At 63.3% G+C, this 275-nt stretch overlaps 1 protein-coding gene across 1 annotated transcript in view; it reads right to left on the bottom strand.

Annotated features, from left to right (window-relative positions):
- Positions 1-275, bottom strand: part of ZBTB9 (zinc finger and BTB domain containing 9) — a gene marked incomplete at its 3' end in the record, with an annotated part of 1,996 nt that overhangs the window by 663 nt on the left and 1,058 nt on the right. Inside the window, exon 2 of the mRNA XM_010290588.1 lies at positions 47-226. Coding sequence (XP_010288890.1) covers positions 47-226 — 180 coding nt within the window. The remainder of the gene's footprint in view (positions 1-46; positions 227-275) is intronic.

Raw genomic sequence — 275 nt, 5'->3', positions numbered from 1 at the left:
CCGTCAGGAGCCGCTCCCAGCTTCACCGGAGCGTGAAGGGCTTGACCTCGGCCCAGGATCTCGTTCCCATGAAGGTCCACCGGTTTCCAAGATGGTTGCTGGAAGATGGACGACCCACCAGTTGTCACCATCGTGCTGCCCTTTGTCACCATCATCCCTCCACCACTGCCCGCCGGAATGACATAGCTCACCTCCGCCGGTGCGAAGCCACCCGCCCACTCTGCCGCTGGCAGGAGGCCCCCAATGGCGGCAGGGTACACTCGCTCCTGCCTTAT

Source organism: Phaethon lepturus, unplaced genomic scaffold (genome assembly GCF_000687285.1).
Source record: "Phaethon lepturus isolate BGI_N335 unplaced genomic scaffold, ASM68728v1 scaffold43257, whole genome shotgun sequence".
NCBI classification, from domain to species: Eukaryota; Metazoa; Chordata; class Aves; order Phaethontiformes; family Phaethontidae; genus Phaethon; species Phaethon lepturus.
The sequence above is the reverse complement of the archived record's forward strand: the minus strand, read 5'-3'. Positions and strand labels throughout refer to the sequence as shown.